This window comes from Carcharodon carcharias, chromosome 3, assembly GCF_017639515.1.
Source record: "Carcharodon carcharias isolate sCarCar2 chromosome 3, sCarCar2.pri, whole genome shotgun sequence".
Taxonomy (NCBI): Eukaryota; Metazoa; Chordata; class Chondrichthyes; order Lamniformes; family Lamnidae; genus Carcharodon; species Carcharodon carcharias.
The window spans coordinates 76,805,280-76,829,649 of record NC_054469.1 but is presented as its reverse complement, the minus strand read 5'-3'; the positions used below and the strand labels follow the sequence as shown (position 1 = coordinate 76,829,649).

At 43.7% G+C, this 24,370-nt stretch overlaps 1 protein-coding gene across 1 annotated transcript in view; it reads left to right on the top strand.

Moving 5' to 3' along the window:
• The window catches only part of dnah5l (dynein, axonemal, heavy chain 5 like), a 504,419-nt gene that overhangs the window by 124,709 nt on the left and 355,340 nt on the right, over positions 1 to 24,370 (top strand). Inside the window, exons 14-18 of the mRNA XM_041183960.1 lie at positions 19,404 to 19,605; positions 22,114 to 22,209; positions 22,291 to 22,464; positions 22,939 to 23,028; positions 23,161 to 23,316. Of these exons, the coding sequence (XP_041039894.1) occupies positions 19,404 to 19,605; positions 22,114 to 22,209; positions 22,291 to 22,464; positions 22,939 to 23,028; positions 23,161 to 23,316 (718 nt within the window). The remainder of the gene's footprint in view (positions 1 to 19,403; positions 19,606 to 22,113; positions 22,210 to 22,290; positions 22,465 to 22,938; positions 23,029 to 23,160; positions 23,317 to 24,370) is intronic.

Below are 24,370 nucleotides of genomic sequence, written 5' to 3'. Positions count from 1 at the left end.
AGAAATGCACCTCAAACCCCGAGCATTAATCGGTCCTGATTATCGGCGATCAGCGACACTCTCATATGAGTTGAGACATGTCCATAATTTTCACAAAAACTTTATTAAAATTTTTTAAAAGCTACATGAAACCTTATCCCGCCTGTGGATGAGGTTTCATGCTTTTTCTAATTCCCGCCAGGGCGCCTGGCCTGCCCACCAACCTTAAGGTTGGACGGGCAGGTCCATTAATTAGTTTAATTACTCTGTCAATGGCCATTGACAGGTCAGCGGGTGCACAGCTGATTTTGCTGCATCCCCACCTACCGGAAAATTTGAATGGGGCATGGTGATGTCAGGAGTTCGGCATCAGCGAGCGGGCCACGTCCCCCCCAGCTCGCCAACAGGAAAATCCTGCCCCGGGGGAATTTTTACACAAAATGTGTTCAGAAGTTCATGCATTTTGTTCCTCAATCTGCAGAAATGGCAATGTGCAGTTCTAAATGGAAAAGATTGCTGACTGGTACCTCTCACCCAATAGTGAGGAAAGATATTAGCTCCGATGATTTGGAATCTGTATGGGTAGAGTTGACAAACGCTAAGGGGCAAAAAACGTTAGTGGGGGTTGTATATAGACCCCCAAACTGTAGTGGTGATGTTGGGAATGGCATTAAACAGGAAATTAAAGACTCATGTAATAAAGGAACATCTTGTAATTATGGGTGACTTTAATATACAAATAGATCGGGCAAATCAAATTAGTAACAATACTGTAGAGGAGGAATTCCTGAGTGTATATGGGATGTTTTTCATGACCAATACGTTGAGGAACCAACAAGAGAACAGGCCATCCTGGACTGAGTATTGTGTAATGAGGAAGGAGTAATTGGCAATCTAGTTGTGCGAGACCCCTTGGGGATGAGCAATCGTAATATGATAGGATTCTTCATCAAGATGGAGAGTGACGTAGTTGATTCTGAGACTAGGGTCCTGAATCTTAATAAAGGAAACTTATCCACACTATACTGCATCTTCCAAAGGAAACGATGGTATGAGGCGCGAATTGGCTATGATGGTTTGGGAAACGTTACTTACAGGGATGACGGTGGATAGGCAATGGCAAACATTCAAAGAGTGCATGGGTGAACTGCAACAGTTGTTTATTCCTGACTGGTGCAAAAGTAAAACAGGAAAGGTGGCCAAACCATGGCTTACAAGGAAAATTAGAGATAGTATTAGATGCACGGAAGAGGCATACAAATTGGTCAGAAAAAACAACAGACCTGAGAATTGGGAGCAGTTTAAAATTCAGCAAAGGAGGATCAAAGGATTGATTAAGAAAGGGAAAATAGAGAACGAGAGTAAGCTTGCAGGGAACATAAAAACTGACTGTAAAGATTGGTGAAGACAAACATAGGTCCCTTACTGTCAGAAACAAGGGAATTTATAATGGGGAACAAAGAAATGGGTGACCAACTAAATACATTTGGTTCTGTCTTCACAAAGGAGGACACAAATAATGTACCAGAAATGTTGGGGAACACAAGGTTTAGTGAGAGGGAGAAACTGAAAAAAATCAGTATTAGTAGGGAAATGGTGTTGGGGAAATTGATGGGATTGAACGCTGATTAAATTCCCGGGGCCTGATAATCTACATCCCAGAATATTTAAGGAAGTGGCCTGAGAAATAGTGGATGCATTGGTGGTCATCTTCCGAGATTGTATAGACTCTGGAACAGTTCCTACAGATTGGAGGGAAACTAATGTAACCCCACTATTTAAAAAGGGAGGCAGAGAGAAAACAGGAAATTATAGACCAGTCAGCCTGACGTCGGTAGTGGGGAAAATTCTAGAGTCCATTATAAAAGATTTAATAGCTGAGCACTTGGAAAACAGTGGCAGAATTGGACAGAGTCGGCATGGATTTATGAAAGGGAAATCATGCTTGACAAATCTACTGGAATTTTTCGAGGATGTAACTAGTAGAGTTAATGAGGGAGAGCCAGTGGATGTGGCTTGGACTTTCAGAAGGCTTTCGACAAAGTCCCACAAAAGAGATCGGCGTGTAAAATTAAAGCGCATGGGATTGGGGGTACTGTATTGAGATGGATAGAAAACTGGTTGGCAGAAAGGAAACGAAGATTAGAAATAAACAGGTCTTTTTCTGAATGGCAGGCAGTGACTCGTGGGTTATGCAGGGATCGGTGCTGGTTCACAATATATATTAATGATTTAGATGAGGGAATTAAATGTAATATCTCCAAATTTGCAGATGACACAAAGCTGGTGGGAGGATGAGCTGTGAGAAGGATGCAGAGATGCTTCATTGTGATTTGGACAAGCTGAGTGAGTGGGCAAATGCATGGCAGATGCAGTATAGTGTGGATAAACGTGAGGTTATCCACTTTGGTAGCAAAAACAGGAAGGCAGATTATTATCTGAATGGCTATAAATTGAGAGAGGGGAATGTGCAGTGAGACCTGGGTATTCTTGTACACCAGTCGCTGAAGGTAAGCAAGCAGGTGCAGGAGGCGGTAAAGAAGGCAAACGGTATATTAGCCTTCATAGCCCGAGGATTCGAGTACAGGAACAGGGATGTCTTGCTACAATTGTACAGGGCCTTGGTGAGACCACACCTGGAATATCGTGTGCAGTTTTGGTCTCCTTATCTGAGGAAGGATGTTTTTGCTATAGAGGGAGTGCAGCGAAGGTTTATCCGACTGATTCCTGATGGTGGGACTGACATACGACGAGAGATTGAGTCGATTAGGATTATATTCGCTGGAACTCAGAAGAATGAGGGGGGATCTCATAGAAGACTATAAAATTCTAACAGGACTAGACAGGGTAGATGCAGGAAGGATGTTCCCGATGGTGTGGGAGTCCAGAACCAGGGGTCACAGTCTGAGGATATGGGGCAGACCATTTAGGACTAAGATGAGGAGAAATTTCTTCACCCAGAGAGTGGTGAGCCTGTGGAATTCGTTACCACAGAAAGTAGTTGAGACCAAAACATTGTATGTTTTCAAGAAGGAGTTAGATATAGCTCTTCGAGCGAAAGGGATCAAAGGTTATGGGGAGAAAGCGGGAGAAGGCTATTGAGTTGGATGATCAGCCATGATTATAATGAATGGTGGAGCAGGCTTGAAGGGCTGAATGGACTACTCCTGCTCCTAGTTTCTATGTTTCTATATTTGTAATGCTTGAGTTACTTGTACTGTGGGGGATTCATGTAACATTTGAGTTTAAGTAATATTTGGTGCACAGGGAGATGTCTATTTCCATTTATTTTTCAGCAGTTTAATGCACATGACCTTATGAATAAGCAAGTAAAGTCTACCAATGCTCTCACTATCCACTAAGCAATGTAGCCAAGTCTCTCACCCTCCCCTGCTGCTGCTGCTTAAAGAATCCTATGGAGACAAGAAAAAACAAGGCCAGTTTCAGGAAAAACTTTGGGATATTTCTGCCCAATATCCAAAAAGGAATCAAGGAAATGCCAGGAGGTCAAAGTTAGCAACTGTGCATCAGTAGATAAACTTAACTAAGCAACAATCCCCTGAATTCCCCAGTATATTCCCCACCCTACCGCCCCCCCCCCTCCCTCCTCCTTAGGACCTTATCAAACCCATCAAAGGACTATTACATGCCTATGCTTATCAGTAGAATTACATTTCAAAAACTTGCCAGTCCTGTCTTTTATTCCTCCTGTTTTCTATCCTCTTTTTTTGACATTATTATACCATCTAGTTAGCAGTCCTACATTGAAAGCGGTATGACATTTGCAATAGCAATAACTACAAGCAAACACCTTTTGGACAACTTGATATTTTATTCAGACTTTGCTAGTACAAACCATTTTGTCCTCCTGGTGCTGCTATTGTAACTGATTTATTTTGCATTTCGTGGTAATAGCAACGATAGAAAACTGGCATGTCCATAAAGAAAGGGGGAGGCAACGGTATTCAGTTTTCAGTTATTCATCAGCTGGGTTTTATTTTAATTGTTCCCCTTTTCTTCTCAGTACTGTTAATGAAACAAAATGCCAGTTACCAATTTGCAGTTTTTTTGCTTTTAAGCGTGCTTCCTTCTCCATAGAGAAGGCTTTTTATGGTGGACAGAATTATTATAGTTTGAGCAGCTAAGGGCCAGAAAATGGTAGATTCCAATTTCATTGACTCCCCACTACTCTCACACTGAGCGTGAAAATGAACACATTCCAATAATTTTGAATTGGAATTAGGTTTTGCATGATTTCTTGCCCTTTATAATGGAATCACAATGTTCTTAGCCTACCCACATGGAATAATTATGAAAGTAATTTGCCAGTGCAAAGGAACTTTCAAAGAGGAAGAGGTTTTTATGTAGGGTTATTTTTCGTAAGCTTTGTTGTACTGGATCTTTTGCCTTTTCCCTCTTTTTTAAGATAGAGCATTTAATAATTTTTTTATCTGAATGTAAAAGCATTCAAATATTACCTATAAAATCAATGGCTAGACAGTTGTAAATTAAGCATTTAGAAGAGTTACATAGGACTTAGGGTCAGAAGTAGGCCATTTCAAGCCTAGCTCCACCATTCAATATGATCATGGCTGATCTGGTTGTGGTCTGAGCTCCACCCTCCTATCTGTCCCCATAACCCTCGATTCCTTTGTCTATCAAAAGTTTATCTAACTCTGCTTTTAATAAATTTAAAGACTCAGCCTCCATTACTTTCTAGGGAAGAGAATTCCATAGACTAACAACCCTCAGAGAGAAAAAAATTCTCCTCACCTCTGCCTTAATCTATTCTTAAACCATGTCCCCTAGTTTTAATCTCCCGAACAAAAGGAAACATCCTCTGGCTATCCACCCTGTCAAGTCCCCTCAAGATTTTATATGTTTCAATAAGATCACCTCACATTCTTCTAAATCCTAATTCTAAATGGGAAAGGCACAACCTTTTCAACATTTGCTCATTCATCTCAGGAATAAGTCTCAGATCTGCTTCTAAAGCAGTTATATCTTTTTTCAAATAAGGAGACCAAAATTGCACAAATTACTTCAGATGTGGTCTCACCAAGTACAGTTCAGTAAAACTTCCTTACTTTTAAATTCAATTCCTCTTGCAATATATGCCAACATTCCATTTACTTTCCTAATCACTTGCTGTACCTGCATACTAACTTTATTGGGAGAATTTTCTCCTCGTTGGGCAGGCCAGTTGGGAGTGGGCGCGGGTGCGGGTGGGCACAGAGCCGATCACCGCCCACAATTGGCTGCCCATTTTACGTGAGCAGGCCAATTAAGGCCTGCCAAATGTGGCACGCACCTGGAAGTGCTTAGCACTACCTGTGCAGGCAGGGGGAGGAGGGAGAGCCGGGCCCTGTACTCTTTTGCGCATGCGCGCGGAAGAGCGCAGAAATCTCCCTGAGGCAGGGAGCTGCCTCAGGGAGATTAATTTCATTATGAAACAGTGAAAAACAGAAAAGAAAATAATCCAGACAAATCCCCTCATGAGCTGGGACATGTTTATGAATTTTCATAAAAATTTATATTTAATTAATGAAACCTTCATGAAACCTCATCCCACCCGTTGATGAGATTTCATGAAAAATATGAAGGCTGCCTGGGCTCTTTGCCTGCCGCCAACTTTAAGGTTGGGCTGGCAGCTTTCTCAATAGGCTTAATTACTTCATTAATGGCCTTAACTGGCCTTTGACAGTTCGGCGGGTGCACAGCCAACTCTGCTGTGTGCCCGCTGAATGGAAGATCAGAATGACGCGCGGTGACAGTGGGACGCATGCCCGACATCACCGCGCATCATATTATACCTCGGGCTCCGCACGCCGAACAGAAGATTCTGGCCTATGTGATTCATGTACCAGGACATTGAGATCCCTCTGTACCACCAAGTTCTACGTTTAAATAGTATACTGCTTTTCTATTCTTCCTGCCAAATTGAAGTTCACATTTAACCATGTTAACCTCCATCTGCCAAATTTTTGCCCACTCATTTAACCCGCCTATATACCTTTACAGGCTCTCTACTTCCTTTTGATGACTGACTTTCCTACCTCTCTTGGTGTCATCGGCAAATTTAGCTACCATACATTTGGTCCCTGCATCCAGGTCATTGATATAGATGCAAAAAGTTGAGGAACCAGCACTGATTCCCGTGGCACTCAACTCGTTACAGCTTGCCAATCCAAAAAAAGGCCCATTTATACCTTCTCTCTGCTTCCTGTTAGCTAACCAATCTTTTATTCATGTTAATATGTTACCCTCACACCATATGCTCTTATTTTGTAATTATTTTATAATGACCTTTGATGTGGCACTTTAACAAATGCCTTTTGGAAATCTAAGCACACTACATTTACCGGTTCCCCTTTATCCACCTTGAATGTTACTTTGTTAAAAAACTCTAAAAAATCAGTTAAACATGATTTCTCTTTCATAAAGGCATGCTTGTTCTGCCTGATGGCATTGTGATTTCCTAAGTATCCTGCTATAACCTCCTTAATAATGGATTCTAGCACTTTCCCTATGACAGATGTTAGGCTAACTGGCTTATAGTTTCCTGCTTTCATCAGAGTATAGAAGATCCCTAAAAAGAGGGGATCTGTGAAAGCATTCTTTGAATTAAAAATATTCACTCCAGCTCAGGGAGCAACAAGGTATCAAGCAACAACCTCCAGATTCCCATGATAATTGGCAATCCTGTCTAAAATTAATTTGATTGCCCTAGTATTTAGTGGTTGAGGAGGTAGAAAATTAAAGAAGGCATGCCAGAAAGATTACATGTGGACTATGCTTACCATTATATCACCAACCAGAGATGTAGGCCCTAGGATTCCTTCCTGGAAATGACTGAGGGTATATGCCTCCACAAGCTCTGAATCAGTAAGGATACAATTGAACAGCACTGCTATAACTTGCGAGAGCACCTACAGCTAACCTGCAACACAATGTGCGATACAATCCTTGATGTGCTAAGAATTACCCTGACAACCAATTTAAAATAGTCAGTCAGGCTCATAGTGTGGCGCATTTGCATGTACTGGAAGCTACATATATTAATAGACAGGGCCCTGTTCTTTGCAGATGGAAAGAACATGTACATGCATTGCGCCTATTTAAGCTAAGCAAAATAAATGACAGCCATTCGCTGACTCATTCCTCAGGGCAATACCTTGACCAATCAGGGTAAAGCTGTCTGGTTTAAATGTCAAACAATGCTTGGCAGCTAACTTTCAGTCACCATCAGTGATGCATTCTTCATGGCAATGCTACTTGCCAACCAGTCAACACTCTCTTCACATACAGTATAAATTGTTGTTATATTGGTATTCTTGCGAGTGCCCTAATGAGTGCAAGACAAAAAGTTTAGACATGTCTCTTTTTTCAGCAAGCAGGTGATGTGTGCCACGTGGATCAAATCCACGAGGGAAACTTGATCACATGATCACAATGGTTTGCAGTTTGTATTTATTTTGAGATGTGTGCCTTGAATTCAGAAGTAATAAGTCTACCATGACTTCAGAGATTTTTTAAAAAACTAATTGAAACATTTATTAACAAGAGAAAAGATTTCAAGCACATACATAGGTCTACAAATTACTACTATAATAACTCTTAAAATGCCTAATTAATCCAACTTCCAGCTACACCCCCGTTAAGGCAATGGTAAAAAAATTGATTTCAAACAGATTCCAGCAAGTTAACACAATACCCTGGACAGTAGAACTCAAAGTGGCTTTTCCTAGCTTCGGTTTCTGTCGACAACAAGCTTAATGCACAAATTTTGGAGGCTTCTGACACTTTTGTTAGATCTTACAATGCCTTCCCTGACACACAGCCTCATTCTTCTTTATACATGTTTCTCCCTTTTAATGTAAATTCCATTGTTCCCACATGTCTTTGAAACTTTACTTTTCTTATAATATAAATCTTTTCATGGTGATATTATTGCCAGTAACCTTTGGGGAAAAAATTAACACACTGCTTGGCCTAGCTCCTCTGGCTAGGTATCCTACCATCTCTTTGAAATTAAGACTGCCTTGCTTCACCTAAAATGCAAATTCTCCTCACCTTACATTCTAAGACTTCAGCCATGTTTATGTATTTAGCATTTCAAACCTAACTTCCTTTGATGAGTCAAAGCCTCCAGACTAACTGTCTCCAATTCAATTAAATCACACACACACAAACACACACACAAACACACACACAGCAACTATCCAAACGCCACTATTAACCTACTTTTATAATAAATCCACAATAATATTATGAGAATTATTATACTTTCATAACATCAGGTTCTGTACTACCAAACAACTATTAGTTTATATTTCAATTGTTCATTTTCTTTCTCCAGCCTCATTATTTTTTATTTGTCCATGTTAAAGGATGGATTTTCCAATACCAATGCAATTGAGGCTTTTGTGTTGCCTTGCTGGAGCAAAGCTAACCTAGAGCAGAGTAATGTAAAAGCAAAATACTGTAGATGCTGGTCGATGTTGAAATAGAAACAGAAAATGCTGGAAATACTCAGCAGGTATGGCAGTGTCTGTGGAGGCAGGAGTGCCAGCATACTCACATTGCTGAGCAGCATGCCAATTTCCTGACATGGTCCCACCTCCCAGCTATTTTGGTGGAGGCATCGTATCGGGGGTTGTGGCAACACACCCAAAAGTAACTCTTTTAGAGTTAAAACAATTAAACTAAATTAACAAAATGAAGGACAAATCAAGCACAGCCCCTAATTCAGGTCAGCTGTAAAACTAAGGACAAAGTTTAAAGGAAACTTACAAACTTTAAACCAAAATGTGATTAAGAGGGTCAATAAAACACCCCAGTCTCCGCGGTGCCCACCAAGCACGGAAGGCCTCGAGAGTGCCGGCAGACACCGCGTGCTCCCTCTCCAGGGACACCCAGCCGCGAATGTAGCCGCGGAAGAGGGACAAACATTCGCGCGGGACTCCCCCGTCGATTGCCCGCTGCCTGGACCTGTTAATGGCCAACTTGGCCAGGCCCAGGAACAGGTTCACGAGGTGGTCCTCCTCCTTCCCGACCCCCTTCTACACCGGGTGTCCATAGATCAGGAGCGTGGGGCTGAAGTGCAAACACACCCAAAAGTAGTGGTGCATCAATTAACACTGTTAACGAGCTACTTGAGAGCTCATTGCAGGGCAGTATGAGATTTTCCAGGTGATGCACAAGAAACATACTGGTTTCAGTAGCATCTCCAAGGAGATGAGACTGCTGCTCAGCAGGGAGCCAATCAGAGAAAGAGGAGCAATTCTTGATGCTGCATAAATGGTAGAAGGAATGAAGGAACTCATGCATTGGCACACAGTGACCAAAGCAACAGCAGAGCTCAAAGAGTGTCTCAGGTGGAGACACTGGGGCAATAGCGGGGGAAGTGCAGGAGTCAGTGGGACAGAGCTTGGGTTTGGCGGGGGGAGGGTTGGGGGAGGGGTGGGTCCAGGCAGATTCCTGAGTAACTGTTGAAAGTAAGGTTATCCACAGATATGGGGCTCAGCTACCCTGAGGTGGTGTTGAGTAGCAGCGGAAATTTTTTTAATATTCATTCATGGGATGTGGGGGCATCACTGGCTAGGCCAGCATTTATTGCCCACCCCTAATTGCCCTTGAGAGGGTAGTGGTGACTTCTTGAACCATGGCAGTCTATGTGTTGTAGGAACACTCACAGTGCTGTTAGGAAGGGAGTTCCAGGATTTTTGCCCAGTGATAGTGACGGAACGGCGATATAGTTCCAAGTCAGGATGGTGTGTGACTTGGAACTTCCAGATGTTGGAGTTCGCATGCATCTGCTTCTCTTGTCCTTCTAGGTTATGGAGGTCGTAGGTTTGGAAGGTACTGTTGAAGGAATCTTGGTGAGTTGCTGCAGTGCATCTTGCAGATGGTACACACTGCTACCGCTGTGCATTGGTGGTGGAGGGAGTGAATGTTTATTGTGATGGATGGGGTCCCAATCAAGTGGGCTGCTTTGTCCTGGATGGTTTTGAGCTTCTTGAGTATTGTTGAAGCTGCATTTATCCAGGCAAGTGGAGAGTATTCCATCACACTCCTGACTTCTCAAGGGCAATTAGGGATGGGCAATAAATGCAGGCCTAGCCAGCGATTCCCACATCCCATGATTAAATAAAAAAAGTTGTGCCTTGTGGACAGGCTTTGGGGAGTCAGGAGGTTAGTTACGCTCCACAGAATTCCAAGCCTTTGACCTGCTCTTATAGCCACAGTCTTTATATGGCTGGTCCAGTTCAGTTTCTGATCAATGGTAACCCCCAGGATGTTGATAGTGGGGGATTCAGCAAAGGTAATGCCATTGAATGTCAAGGGGAGATGGTTAGGTATATTCTTTCTTGCTGAAGATGGTCATTTCCTGGCACTTGTATGGCACAAATGTTAATAGCCACTTATCAGCCCAAGCCTGAATATTGTCCAGGTATTGCTACATGTGGATATGGACTGCTCAGTATCTGAGGAGTCCCAAATGGTGCTGAAGATCATGCAATCATCAGCAAACATCCCCACTTCTGACTTTATGTTGGATAAGTAATTGATGAAACAGCTGAAGATGGCTGGGGCTAGGACACTACCCTGAAGAACTCCTGCAGCAATGCCAGCGACTACAGCCATCTTCCTTTGTGCTAGGTATAACTCCAACCAGTGGAGAGTTTTCCCCCGATTCCCATTGACTCCAGTTTTGCTAGGGTTTTTGGATGTCGCACTCGGTCAAATGCTGCCTTGATGTCAAGGGCAGTCACTCTCACCTCACCGTGGGAGTTCAGCTCTTTTGTCCATGTTTGAACCAAGGCTGTATTGAGATCAGGAACTAAGTGGGTTTGACGGAATCATGCAGGTTATTGCTGAGGAAGTACCGCTTGATAACACTGTTGACGACACTTTCTATCACTTTGCTGATGATCAAGAGTAGAGAGGGGGAGGTAATTGGCTGTCTTGGATTTGTCCTGCTCTTTGTGGACAGGACATATCTGGGCAATTTTCCATATAGTTGGCTAGATGCCAGTGTTATAGCTGTACTGGAACAGCTTGGCTAGGGGTGTGGCAAGTTCTGGAGTGCAAGTCTTCAGTACTATTGCTGGAATATTGTCAGAGCTCATAGCTTTATGGAGTATCCAGCGCCTTCAGCTGTTTCTTGATATCACGTGGAGTGAATCGAATTAGCTGCAGGCTGGCATCTGTGATGCTGAGGACCTCTGGAGGAGGCCGAAATGGATCATCCGCATGGATCTATCACTTGCTGCTTCCGCTGTTTGGCATGCAAGCAGTCCTGTGTTGTAGCTTCACCAGGTTGACACCTCATTTTCATTTGGCCTGGTGCTGCTCCTGCAATCTTCATTGAACCAGGGTTGAGCCCCTGGCTTGGTGGTAATGGTAGAGTGGGGCCATGGGGTTACACGTTGTATTTAAGTACAATCCTATTGTGGCTGATGGCCCTCATGGATGCCCAGTTTTGAGTTGCTAGATCAGTTCGAAATCTATCACTTTTAGCACGGTGGTCGTGTTGGCGCGTATCCTCAATGTGAAGGTGAGATTTCCCCTCCACAAGGACTGTGCGGTGGTCACTCCTATCAATACAGTCATGGACAGAGGTGAGGACCAACCTTGTTGATTCTTGTTGGTTCCCTCGCCACCTGCTGAAGACCCAATCTAACAGTTATGTACTTTAGGACTCAGCCAGCTCGGTCTGTGGTGGTGCTACCAACTCACTCCTGGTGATGGAAATTGAAGTCCCCACCAGAGTACCTTCTGTGCCCTTGCCACCCTCAGTGCTTCTTCTAACTAGTGTTCAACAAGGAGTACTGATTCATCAGCTGAGGGGGAATGGTAGGTGGTAACCAGCAGGAAGTTTTCTTGTTTGACCTGATGCCATAAGACTTAATGAGGTTCAGAGTCAATGTTGAGGATTCCCAGGACAACCCCCTTCCAACTGTATACTACTGTGCAATCGCCTCTGGTGGTCCTGTCTTGTCCGTGAGAGAGGACATATCCAGAGGCGGTGATGGTGGTGTCTGGGATATTGTCTGTAAGGTATAATTCTGTGAGTATGGCTATGTCAGGCTGTTACTTGACTAGTTTGTGGGACACTTCTCAATTTTGGCACATGGCCCCCCCCCACCCCTTGATGTTAGTGAGGAGGACTTCATATGGTCGACAGGGCTGTGTGTGCCTTTGTCATTTCCTGTGCCTAGGTCAATGTTGAGTGGTCCGTCCGGTTTCAATCCTTAAATAGCAGCACCAGCAACATGTGCAGCCCCTTGGTGCAGATGGATGCACAGGTCATGCGTGATGGACAGGGAGGGCAAAAAAGGCACAATGCTTACCATAGGGTGCGCCAACAAAGACTCGGCTTCCTGGGCATATTGGAGCAGCAGTGCCACTGGATGCTGCATCTGTTGAGGCAATTGGTTGCAGATTTGTGTGCTCTCATGGAGCAGAACCTCTGCAATGTCCAGTAGAGCACGCAGGCACGCATTGCCTGTAGCAGTGAAAGTGACAATGACTGTAAACTTCTTTGCCTCTTGCAAACAGCTGCCCATCATATCATCAGGCAGATGACAAATGTACTGTATGAGAAGGCATCAGATTACATGGACTTCCAAACTGATGGGGCCACTCAGGCCCAGAGGATCATGGGGTTTGCCTCCATGGCATTCCTTCAGATGCTGTGCTTGACTGACTACACCCATATGGTCATCAGGGCCCCTACAGAGCAGCCAGGAGCATTTATCAATTGGAGGGGATTCCATGACCTCAACATCTAGCTGCTGCTCGACTACCTCAAGTGTTTGCTGCAGGTGTGTGCAGTGTTTCCGGGCAGCTACCATGATGTCTTGATCCTGAGGCAATCGCAAGCGATGCAGTTGTTCATGTCACCAAAGAGACTACAGATGGCTATTTTATATTCTTTCACAGGATGTGAGCATCGCTGGCAAGGCCAACATTTGTTGCTCATCCCTAGTTGTTCTTGAGAAGGTGGTGGTGAGCTGCCTTCTTGAACTGCTGCTGTCCCAGTTGTATAGGTACACCCACAGTGCTGCTAGGGAGGGAGCTCCAGGATTTTAGCCCAGTGACAGTGAAGGAACGCCGATATATTTCCAAGCCAGGATGGTGTGTGGCTTGGAGGGGAACTTGCAGGTGGTGGTGTTCCCATGCACCTGCTGCTCTTGTCCTTCTAGGTGGTAGAGGTCACGGGTTTGGAAGATGCTGTCGAAGGAGCCTTGGTGAGTTCCTGCAATGCATCTTCTATATGGTAAACACTGCTGCCACTGTGCATCCAGCAATGGTGGAGGGAGTGAATGTTTAAAGTGGTGGATGGGATGCCGATCAAGTGTGTTGCTTTGCCCTGTGTGGTTTGAGCTTTTTAAGTGTTGTTGGAGTCACATTCACAGAGGCAAGTGGAGGGCATTCCATCACACTCCTGACTTGTGCCTTGTAGATGCTGGACAAACTTTGGGGAGTCAGGAGGTTACTTGCTGAAAAAGTCTCAGCTTCAGACATGCTTTTGTAGCCACAGTATTTATATGGCTGTTACAGTTTAGTTTCTGGTCAATGGTAACCCCCCAAGATGTTGATAGTTGGGGATTCAGTGATGGTAATGCCATTGAATTTCAAGGGGAGATGGTTAGATGGTCATTGCCTGGCACTCGTGTGGCACGAATGTTACTTCGATATGTTCCCATTATATTGAAATCAAGTTTAATTGTACAGACTCTAACTCATTTTTTCACAGGACCTCAAAACTGTGGAACATTCACTCTCCCCCTTAAAGGCAGTAATACAAAGTGATTGAACTAAGTTATGTTACAGTTGTACTGGCCTTTGGTTCAACCCTTTCTTGTTTACTGCATTTAGGTCTGGGCCTCGCACCTCAAGAAAGATATATTGACCTAGCATGGGTGCAGTGCAGATTCATCAGAATGATAACAGGGCCAAAAAGGGTGAAGTATTCAAACAGGTTACATAGACAAGGCTCATGTTCCCTGGAATATAGAAGTTTAATGAGCTGTTTAAGATGATCAAAAGATTTGATAAATAGATAGTTTCCCTCTGTCTACCCTATTTCCTCTGGATGGGGTGTCCAGAAGAAGGGGGGTGGGTGCATAGCCTTAAAATAGAGCTAGACCATTCAGGGGTGATGTCAAAAAACACTTCTTCTTACAAATGTTAGTGGAATCTGGAACTCATCCCCCAAAAAGCTATTGGGGCTAAGTTATTGAAAAACTCAAAACTGAGAATGATAAGTTTTTTTGAAGCAAATGCACTAAGTGCTATGGAACCAAAGGTCGCAGATGGAGTTATGATACAGATCAGCCTTAACCTGATTGGACAGGTCTGATGGCCTATTCCTGTTCCTATGGCCTTCCTTATTACAGAGATTTGGCTGAGGTGTGAATCATTGACCAGGATGGCAGGAAGCTCCACTGCACCAATCCAGGCACTCGTCCTCTTTTAGTGGATGCATTTGGCCCAGCACCACTGCTTTCCCACAAGGAGCAGGCACATCCAAAATGATTTTCAAGCAGACATGTCTGCTGTTCCCCCGCAATGCCTGGAAGGCACATTGCCACTGATACACGGTGCCCCAATCACCCACTTGTATCCGCACACGCACATCATTATATTGGTGCCTTCATGCCCTCAAATCAGTAGATCACACAGTTCAGAGTTCAACCACCCATCATTCCATTCTATTGAGGGTTAATCAGTGAACAGAAGCTTTAGGAAAGTCACCTAAGTGAACTCCAAAGTGAACTACTGATGTGGCACTGTCTGCATGTGACCTCCCCTTGAGGGTGTTCCCCCACAGAAGTGGATGTAGGTTGCTCACTTATGTCATCTTGTCTAGAATCTTCTGCCCTGGCAGGAAGAGAGGACAGAGGCAGCCTGACCTGAGAATTTGGTGGGTTGGCATTGGGACAAATACCCAATGCCAACCCGCCTCCACTGGAAGTCTATTCTGGACGGAAAGCCCATGGCCGACCTTCCTGCCCCGCCTCCACTTGAGTCCCTTAAATGACCAATTAACGACCAGCAGGCCTCTCCCCGCCTCCACTGCAATCTTCCCTGCTCCAGATAGGCCTGCTGACATGCAGCCTGCACGACTGGTAAAACTGTACAGGCAGCATGTCTGCTTTGGTGGTGGAAGATGAAGGGGGTATCCCTCAATCTACACTAATCTGCGCATAATCAAGTACATGAACATGGGGCAGAGGGTGGCCACTGACAGCCACCTTTCTGCCCTTCCTACTGACTCCCATGACACCCCTCAGCACCCCCCAACCCTGCAAAGAACACCCTCTAACAGCACTAACCTTTTCTTGGGTTGTTTCACGATCCTGGCACTCCTCTGATTGGCTGGCAGGTCTTGATGTGTAGGAAGTCATCTTCTGGGGTCCTCAGTCTGGAGGAAGGCCTACCACTGTCCACTTAACTGCCTAATGGGAGGAAGATATGGTGGGCCTTCCACCTCAGAGTCAGCATGGGTGTCTTGCTGCTTTTTCAGGCGGTGAGTGAGACACCGACTGAGAACAGAAAATCCTGCCCCTTGTGGCTGAGATGCCTGTGGCACCTGTCCTCAGTGTTGCAGTACCAGAGGAGGCCCTGCAATGGACTGCTACACCTGTGACAACGCAGGGCAGCACTTGTCATGGGTGCCTTAGTCAGAGGGGCCAAGAGGGCAGTCAATGACAAAAGTGCCCTGTGGGGGCGCCCCCCTAGGCATCATCCCTGCTGGCTCAGTCCTTTCATGGTGTGCATACACATCCGAGAACCGGCAACTGGGGTACATCTGAATGCCTGTCCATGCATCTGTGCACGATCAGTGTAGCTGACCAGTCAATGCTGTACAATGTAGCATGCATTCTCTACGTGTCAGTACAATGCACCTGTATCCTCTCAGCATGGAGTATGGCTCTCCATGAGGTTGGCACACTTTCAGTAGAAGAATCCATGCACTCATATGCCTGAGACATTGTGGAATACACCTCATGAATGGACACTTCAAGGCTATGTGCTGCCTCAGAGAAATCTGACATTTGGGCACACATCTCCTGGTTCTGCTCCAGAAAGACCACTCTTGTATGTGACCTCCAATGTTCTACATCTCTGCCCAGCTGGGAATGGCATGGGCAACACAACCAAGGATGAAGCTCCATCCATTTCAGATAGAAATGGTAACATGGTATTATTTGCTCTGATTCTATGATTCTATACCTTCACTCTCTCTGACAGACATCCATCTTGCCCTCACCGCCTACCTCTCGAATTGATGCCCTGGCAATTTCATGGGCCCTCCTGTGTATAGGTTAGCAAGGTGTGCCACTCCTTCACATGAACAACTTCTTTCTCAAATATTGTCTGCTGTTTTTTCTTGCAAGGTCAAAATGACAGTTAATGCCTTGGTGCATCCAGCGGCTCACTCACATGTGATGTTCATGACTCCAGTGTCATCTCCTCCACAACTGCAGCCAGGTACGCACATCCTCACTGTTCCTGAGCATTATGTCCTCAGGCTGCTCTGCTCGTAATTGTGCTGGTGACTCCAGAACTGAAGGCCTGTCAACTGGGTGCCACATTGCACTCACCTTGCCAGACCTCAGAAGATTTTTCAAGCACATCCTGCGCTGCACTCATGTCCTGTTGCCCACACTGTGATTGCTCACCTCCTGAGCTACCTCCACTAATGACTGTTTTGTATGTTTTGGTAGCTCCTCCTCCAGCTCTCTGGAAACAGGATGCTCCTGCGAGCTGCCAATGCGTCAAACAAAATTGTGAGGAAGGTGTCAGCCAATCGTGGGACCACACTTCCATGGATACTTGCTATCTACATCTGCTTCCCACCACCTCTAAGCTCCATTGCATTAATTGGGTGGTGAATAATCCAATGGTCACTAATTGGCCACCTCCTTCAATTTAGTATCAGACACTGGCAGAGATGTAGAGGAATAATTTTTTTCATTCACAGGATGTAGGTGTCATTGGCTAGGCCAATGTTTATTGTCCTTCTCTAATTGCCATTGAGAAATTGAGTGGCATTTCAGATTCATTTCAGATTCAGCCACAATGTTGTGGATCCGGAATCACACTTAGGCCAGACCAGGTAAAGACAGCAGATTTCCTTCCTTAAGGGACATTAGTGAAACAGATAGTTTTTTATGACAATTGACAATGGTTTCATGGTCATCAAAATTCCAGACTTTTAAAAACAAATTGAATTCAAATTCATCTGCCATAGTGGGATTCAAACTCAGGTTCCCAGAGCATTACTCTGGGTTTCTGGATTACTCGACCAGTGATAATACCACTACGCCACCACCTCCCCTATGGAGGTGTTAGACTGAGTGCATAAAAGATTCACAAAATTGGATCCAGGGGTGAGGAACTTTAGTTACATGGATAAATTGAGTAGCTGGAGCCGTTCTTCTTGGAGAAAAGGAGCTTCAGAGGAGATTTGATTGATAGAAGTGTTCAAAATCATGAAGGCTCTGGACAGAATAAATAGAAAGAAACTGTTCCCATTGCTGGAATGGTTGAGAATTGGAAGGCACCAATTTAAAGGTGATTGTCAAAAGAAGCAACGGCAACATGAGGAAAAACCTTTTTACACAGTGAGTGGATACAATCTGGAATGCAGTGCCTGAGAATGTAGTGGAGGCAGGTTCAACTGTGACTTTCAAAAGGAAATTGGCTAATTACCTGAAGAGAAAAAATTGCAGGGACACAGGGAGTGGAACTTGGCGAGTTGCTCTTGCAGAGAGCTGGCACAAAACTCTCTGAGTTGGTACATGGTAAAAAATTAGGTTAAGAGGCAAAACCAGAAAAGCAAATATTTAGAGTTTATTTTAAAACTGGCCTTTTGCACGCAATTTTAAAGTATAGGTTAGAAATTCTGCCCATGATACATCTGCTTGGCAGAATTTCTGATGGATAGAAAAAGATGGGTGTGAGGATCTGACATAACTGACTTTCCACACCTTCTCAAATTAAGGCTTGGATTTTCCTCAGAGCTGCTGCTCTTCGACCATCGTAACTTCCTTTTCAGTTACTTTGTCCACCTTAAGAATTTTGAAGCTCCACCGTCTAAGCTCACTTGTGAATATAGTCATTCTGGGTTTGTTAAGAGAGGACTGCTGCCACCTGTGTGAGTCTGCCCTAGTGTGAGGTTTTCAACAGGAGTTGCGTATCTCGGGAAAAGAAGTAAGTAGAGAAAACCTGAGGAGAAATAAGTTAATGAGAAAATGGAGAAAGCAGGATGTCTGGGCACATATTCAACAATGTGCTTGATGTCCATACCAGGAGAAGGCTTTATTGCGGCTACCAGTACAGTCATCTAATTTCCACTCATTGTTAATGTCAGCAGGAAGGAATATCATTTTTTCTGCTCACTTCAAATGGAAACATTTGCCCTGGAGAAAGCATCAGTGCCAGTAATTGCAGAACATTTTGGCATTTATATGTTTGATCCTTCCTTTTGCACCCGTGTGAAAACGTGATTAAATTTTTAGAAGTATTGCAAAATGCCTTTAACTTAAAATGTGACAAATACTTTCAACTGCCATGAATAACGCAGTTCAAATGTTTCTGCTTCTGAACTTGTATGGGGCAGATTATTTCAGCGTGCTGTGCAGCAACAGGACTGCTGCCCCACAATATGGAATCAGCATATTTACATATATTAATGATGCTCCTGGCATATACCACATGATGTTCTGGGAGCATCGAGCTGAGCCATAGATGGAGCATTAAATACCAGCAGTCGGTCAGCGGTTGCTGGTCACCTTTAATGTGCTGCCATTTTATTTTTGTGTTGCCCATTATCCTAACTCTCAGTTTCCTGCCACTCAGTCAATTTCCTAACCAGGTCAATAATTTAAATTCAATTCCATGAGCTTCAACATCATGTCAAAGTCTCTTCTGAGAGATTGTATCAAATGCCTTTTAGGAGTCCATATAAAAAAATCACCTCTCCTCCTCTGATTTCTCCATTTTTCTCAAGTGATGCCCCCCACTCTACCCAACCTCCAATCTCTCCCTCCATCCTGTCCATTCTCCAGCTGCAGCCTGGTGCTGAACACCAATCTGCCCAACAGCCTGTCAGCCTCACAATATGGCTGGCTGCGGTTAGGAAAAAGTCTAAAATGGTTAAGCTGGTTAAATCTGTCAGGACCTGAGGGAAACCTGCTCTTCCAGGTTTCCTAACTGCAAAACTGCACTTCTCCTCCACCCCCCTGCTCTTGTTAATATTGGGGTTTAGTGGCTGAAGGAGTTTATTTAAACTAGGTCACCAGGGATATCTTGTTCCTGCAAAGGAAGATTTCTCTATGTATGTTTTAATTGCAATGTTTTATTACTTACAATAAATAAAACTGTAAACAAAATTTTATTTTTAGTGAAAACAATATATTTGGCAAGTTTGACACTTTTTGCAAGCGCCTGGAGAAGATTGCACACATGATCAACACTATGGAAAATCTTGCAGATCTCCAGAATGTTAAAATGGAGGGTTTTGACAAATTAAACGTGCGTTATCAGACAATTATCAACAGCATAAAATCAAAGACTTATGACGTGCTGGACCACAGAAAACAAGAGGTATAATATTCAATTGTTATTACAGATCATATGGAAAAAAAGAGACATGGGGCAAGATTTTGACCTTGGCGGGGGTACTCGGCAGGGGTGGGTGGGTGTGGTTGGGAAGCCGACTGTCGCCTGAGATTGGCTTTGCACTGTGATTTCACGCGTGGATTGCAAGCGGCAGCGCTAAGCACTGCCTGTGCAGGTGGAGAGAGGAGGGAGAGCCAGGCCTAGCATGCAGTACGCGCATGTGCGAGAAAGAGCGCTTCAATCTCTCTGAGGCATGGAGCTGTCTTAGGGTGATTGAAGCACTGTGTAAAAAAAAATGAAGAGATTAAAACTTTAATAAAACATGCCCACTCATGTGACTCTATCACATGAGCTGGGACATGTTTTTAATTCAAAAATAAAGTTTTTATTTAATGTTTATTTGCTTTAGGTAACCTCATCCCGCTCGTGGATGAGGTTTTCTAAAAAATGTAAAGGCTGCTTGGCCTTTTCGCCGGCCCGCCAACTGTTAGGTTGCACAGGCAACGTAAATTTGAATTTAATGAGATTGTTAATGGCCTTAATAGGCCTGTTAATTATTGGCAGGCACGCAGCTGACTCCGGCGCATGTTTCAATATGAATTCCATGCAGCAATGTGCTATGTGACATCATTGTATTGAAAGTGATAGTTGGCCATTCTAATGGCCCTTTTCCCTCCAAGTTCACAAGAGGGAATTTGTGCAGATATCTCTGATTCCCACAGAGTGAAGAGTGCAGAAAAAAACTGCACAAGAAAACGCTGGAGGTACTTAGTGTCTGGTACTTCAAGAGAGAGTTGGATGCATTTTTGGCAGAAGCATCACAGAATCACGCAGTGCAGAAGAGGCCCTTCAGCCCATCGAGTCTGCACTGACACGTGAGAAACACCTGACCTACCTACCTAATCTCATTTACCAGTACTTGGCCCATAGCCTTGAATGTTATGATGTGCCAAGTGCTCATCCAGGTATTTTTTAAAGGATGTGAGGCAACCCGCCTCCACCACCCTCCCAAGCAGCGCATTCCAGACCGTCACCACTCTCTGGGTAAAAACATTTTTCCTCACATCCCCCCCTAAACCTCCTGCTCCTCACCTTGAACTTATGTCCCCTTGTGACTGACCCTTCAACTAAGGGGAACAGCTGCTCCCTGTCCACCCTGTCCATGCCCCTCATAATCTTGTACACCTTGAGCAGGTTGCCCCTCAGTCTTCTCTGCTCCAATGAAAACAGCCCAAGTCTATCCAACCTCTCTTCATAGCTTAAATGTTTCATCCCAGGCAACATCCTAGTGAATCTCCTCTGCACCCTGTCCAGTGCAATCACATCCTTTCTATAACGTGGCGACCAGAACTGCACACAGTACTCCAGCTGTGGCCTCACCAAGGTTCTATACAACTCCAACATGACCTCCCTACTTTTATAATCTATGCCTCAATTGATAAAGGCAAGTTTCCCATATGCCTTTTTCACCACCCCACTAACATGCCCCTTCAGAGTCCCTTTTTTCCCTCAGAACTTCCTAGTGTCCTGCAGTTCATTGAATACTTCCATGTCAAATTACTCCTTCCAAAGTTCATCACCTCACTCTCTTCAGGGTTAAATTCCATCTGCCACTCATCTGCCCATTTGACCATCCCGTCTATAGCTTCCTGTAGCCCAAGACACTCTACCCCACTGTTAACCGCAGTGTGCTTGCACATGAACAGGGGAGAGACCTCACTGTGAGTGAGACACAGCCAAAGTGAGTGTGGGTATTGGCAATTTGGTGCACAGTGGGAATTTGGTGCATAGGGGAAGAGGTGCTCTTTGCATTTTTTCTTTGCTATCCACCTTCTTAAATCTTCAGAGAGTGGTCTTGCCCTGCTGCAGCAGTAGAGGCTACAAGGGAAAGGAATGATTGGTAAGTAGTGGGTAAGGTCGCGTAATTATTTACTACTTTTATTGCTTATAGTTTAAGGTCTTTTTGTGGTTTATAGTTTGTATATTCTGTAGTAACGAGGATCAGGAAAGAATAAGCAGTTGATGAATATAGGGTAGTATGACATCTTTAGAACTTTGGGACAGGAAAATGGACTGCAAAGGTATTTTCCTCTATATTCCTGTGCTCTCTCCCCAGTGATCAAATGTTTTAGTGGCTTTTACTCCTGGTGATAACAATTCATGGTATGGCTTTGTCAGGAGGTCAACCTGAGTCAGCAGTACAATAGGGTCATGCTGGTGGTCTGGTTCATAAAATTAATGCACATCTTGTTCTGAACAGATGCAGTCCAATTCAGATGTGCTGCATCTGTCCAACATCCGGTTTTGTGATGGAATATTGATTTCATTGCATTGCACATTGAATTGCAGCATTAATGAATTGCTCAGTCTCTTCCTCGAGTAAGAGACTGCCCTGTAGCATCGCTATTTTGATTAAACTATGCAGTGTATAGTTGCTTTAAAGATTTTTAATGGCCTTAAGTTATGATTTGATTTATGAATGTTACTTTTCAGTTTGACAATGATTACCTGGAATTTAAATACCAGATGGATGGACTTTATCAGTCAATGCAAACTTTTATGGATTCCTGGTTTGAGCAATCCTTAACTGTAAGTAACATTAAACAAAAACATTCAAAAATACTGTTGAATCAAACCTATTGCCTTCATTGTTTCCTGGTATCTTTTTAGACAGAACGCATGCTAGACTTGCTGGGCAAGTTTGTGTGTATTGCTGGGTCACAGTTGGATCTTACAGACAAGTACCTAGTGGTCTTACAGCGATTTGGACGAGATTTAGACCTTATACGCAAGACCTATCAGAAGCAAAGGGAAAATCCACCTATACCACGTAATGTTCCACCTGTAAGCTTACTTTTTAATTAAAATTTCTCTTGAAATAAAACTTTTTAAATGGAAGTTACACTTCTACTTAAAAATCTTAAAAACAAAATCTGCATTAAACTACTCAAAGGCAATTTTTGGGTGTTCTTCGGTATGTCAGTATTCAGTATTTTCCTTTAGGCCCTAAACTAACCCAGAAGAAAAAAAAACATTTTGGACCAGTACTCTTATTTCCCAGGTTTTTAAAGGTATACAAGACCAGTTCAGACTAGTATTCTTATTTCCCAGTTTTTATTGTTTTTTCATCCTGGGAAGGCATTTTTTGCTTTTTATAAAAGGGATATTTTGATCATATGGTTATCATTTCATACATTATAACAGTGACCACACTTCAAAAGCAGTTAATTGACTGTAAAGCACTTTGGGATGTCCTGCGATCATGTATTTTCAATCTCATGAAGTATTAATAACTATGATAAATCTTCTGGTTGGCAGGTGTCTGGGAAGATTATGTGGTCCCGACAGCTATTCAGAAAAATAGATGTTCCCATGAAGTTTCTGAAAAGCAATGTTGAAATTTTGAAGGTAATTTTATATAACTTATTGTAAAAAGAACAACAGACCTTATGTGACTGAATAAGAAAATTAAACAATGTAGTCTTTCAATTTGAATTTTTATGGTAATACTTATTCTTTGCATTTTTTTCATATTTTTAGACCCCTGATATGAAAAAAGTTATCAAAAACTATAACAAGATGGCAGCTGTACTCCTTGAGTTTGAGGTGGTGTATCACAGGGGTTGGTGCCGAGCTGTTGATTTTGCTCAAAATGGACTTCATGCCTCACTGATTGTTCGACATCCTGAGACTAAGGTTAAAAAAATGTTCACTAATGATTCTGTTCCAATGTTTATAACTATTGAAGTGAAAGAGAATCAAAAGTTGAGTAAATTAGGGGAAGAATTTTCCCCCTGTTGGGGGGGAAGTGCAGGAGCGGGCATGTGTGCTGCCATTTTACGTGCTGCCCATCGTGAGGTCCACCAGGAAGCGCTATGTGCTCCCTGTGCGGGTGTGCTGGGATTCCCTCAGCCGGGAGGGCGCTCTTTCGCACACATGCGCGAAGGAGCACACTCATCTCCCTAAGGTTAAGTGCTGCTTCAGGGAGATCGGCACCAAATTCAGAAATGGTCAATGCACAAAATAAAAATTTCCCTGACATGACCCCTTATGTGACACTGTCCCATGAGTTTGGACATGTCCATCACTTTCATTCAAACTTTATTAAAATTTTAAAAGCCTACTTGAAACCTCATCCCGCCCGTGGATGAGGTTTCATGCTTTTTCTGAAGCCTGCCAGGGCTCCCGGCCTGCCCGCCAACCTTAAGGTTGGACGGGCAGGTCAACTAGCTCAATTACTTTTACGGACTCAAAACGTTAACTGTATTCCTCTCCGCAGATGCTGTCAGATCTGCTGAGTTTTTCCAGCTATTTTTGTTTTGTTTCAATTACTTTTTAAATGGCCTCAATTGGCCATTGACAAGTTGGTGGGCGCACAGCTGATTCGGCTGCACCCCCGCCGACCTGAAAATTAAAATGACACAGGGTGACGTCAGGAGTTCCGCCTAACGTCATCCCACGTCATTTTATGCGTAGGTGAGCGGGTCCCATCACCCTGCTCGCTGACCTCAATATCCTGGCCTAGGTCTCTTTTATAAACTATCTGGTTAAAACTGTTGAGTGCATATTAAAAAAAATGCTTTTGACTCTGTTAAACTTGAATTTACTAAAAAATCTGGGCTTCTATCCCGGAAAAGATGAGTTATGTTTCAATTATGTCAAACTCAAATATTACAATAGTGTGTCCGTGGTTTAATATCATATTCAAATGTTACTGCATATTATATCGTTTCCCTGCGATTCCCCTTTA